The 1,053-nt window shown below is 46.5% G+C and overlaps 1 protein-coding gene across 1 annotated transcript; it reads left to right on the forward strand.

Annotated features, from left to right (window-relative positions):
• Window positions 1–455, forward strand: LOC122150232 (keratin-associated protein 13-1-like; the record flags this gene model as incomplete). The annotated part of the gene is made up of 1 exon (XM_042781340.1): window positions 1–455. A coding segment is annotated over exon 1 (455 nt), but the record flags the coding sequence as incomplete, so codon positions are not given.
• Between the last annotated feature and the right edge of the window lie 598 nt (window positions 456–1,053).

A 1,053-nucleotide genomic window follows, 5' to 3' on the forward strand; every position in this document is an offset into this window, starting at 1 on the left:
ATGTCTTACAATTGCTGCTCTGGAAACTTCTCCTCCCACTCACTGGGCAGCTTTCTGTGCTACCCCATGCCATTCTGTGGTTGTTCCTACTCCAGCAACCTGGTCTACAGAACTGACCTCTGTTCTCCCATGACCTGCCAACTGGATTCCTTTTTCTACAGGGGCTGTCAGGAGACCTGCTCTGAGCCTAGCAGCTCCCAGACCTCCCTTATACTCTGCAGACCCTGCCAGAGTTCCTGCTACCACCCAAGGACCTCCACACTCTGTAGGCCTTGCCAGATGGCTAATACAGGTTCTCTGGGCTTTGAGTCTAGAACCTGCTATGCACAGGGCTGTGGATCCAGTGGTTTCAGGTCCTTGGGTTGTAGAGTCTTTGGTTTCCCTTCCCTGGGCTATGGATCCAGATTCTGCTATCCAACCTACTTCCCTTCTAGGAGTAAGCCACAGGGACCCAGGTGAGGGTGATAGGAGAGGTTTCCAACACGGAGATAAACTTGTCTGTTGGTTTGTCCTACCTTGGTGACATGTTGATGTGAGTTTTGAGGCTGAGCCACTGGTGTTTCAAACCCAGTGGGATGCACATGGTGCAGAGGTATTAGCCAAGCTTACAGACTGAGACAGACTAGGAAGAAGGAGGAGCCATCCACTTCTCAAAGAATTGGCCAGGGAAAACCTTATGAATAGCAAAGATTGATATCCTTAGCATTAGTGAGCTGAAATGGACTGGTTTTGACCACTTTGCATCAGAAAATCACGTGATCTACTATGCTGGGAACAATGATTTGAAGAGGAATGGTGTGGCATTCATCATCACAAAGGATGTTTCAAGATCTGTCCTGAACTACAATGCTCTCAGTGATAGGATAATTTCATATGACTACAAGGAAGACCCGTTAATACGACTATTACTCAAATTTATGCACCAACCACCAAAGCCAAAGATGAGGATATTGAAGATTTTAAGCAACTTCTGCAGTCTGAAATTGACCGAATGCAATCAGGGTGTGTTAATTATCACTGGTGACTGGAATGCAAAAGTTGGAAACAAAAAAG

Source organism: Orycteropus afer, unplaced genomic scaffold, assembly GCF_000298275.1.
Source record: "Orycteropus afer afer isolate SDZICR_OR568_19922 unplaced genomic scaffold, OryAfe1.0 scaffold00108, whole genome shotgun sequence".
In the NCBI taxonomy this organism is placed as follows: Eukaryota; Metazoa; Chordata; class Mammalia; order Tubulidentata; family Orycteropodidae; genus Orycteropus; species Orycteropus afer.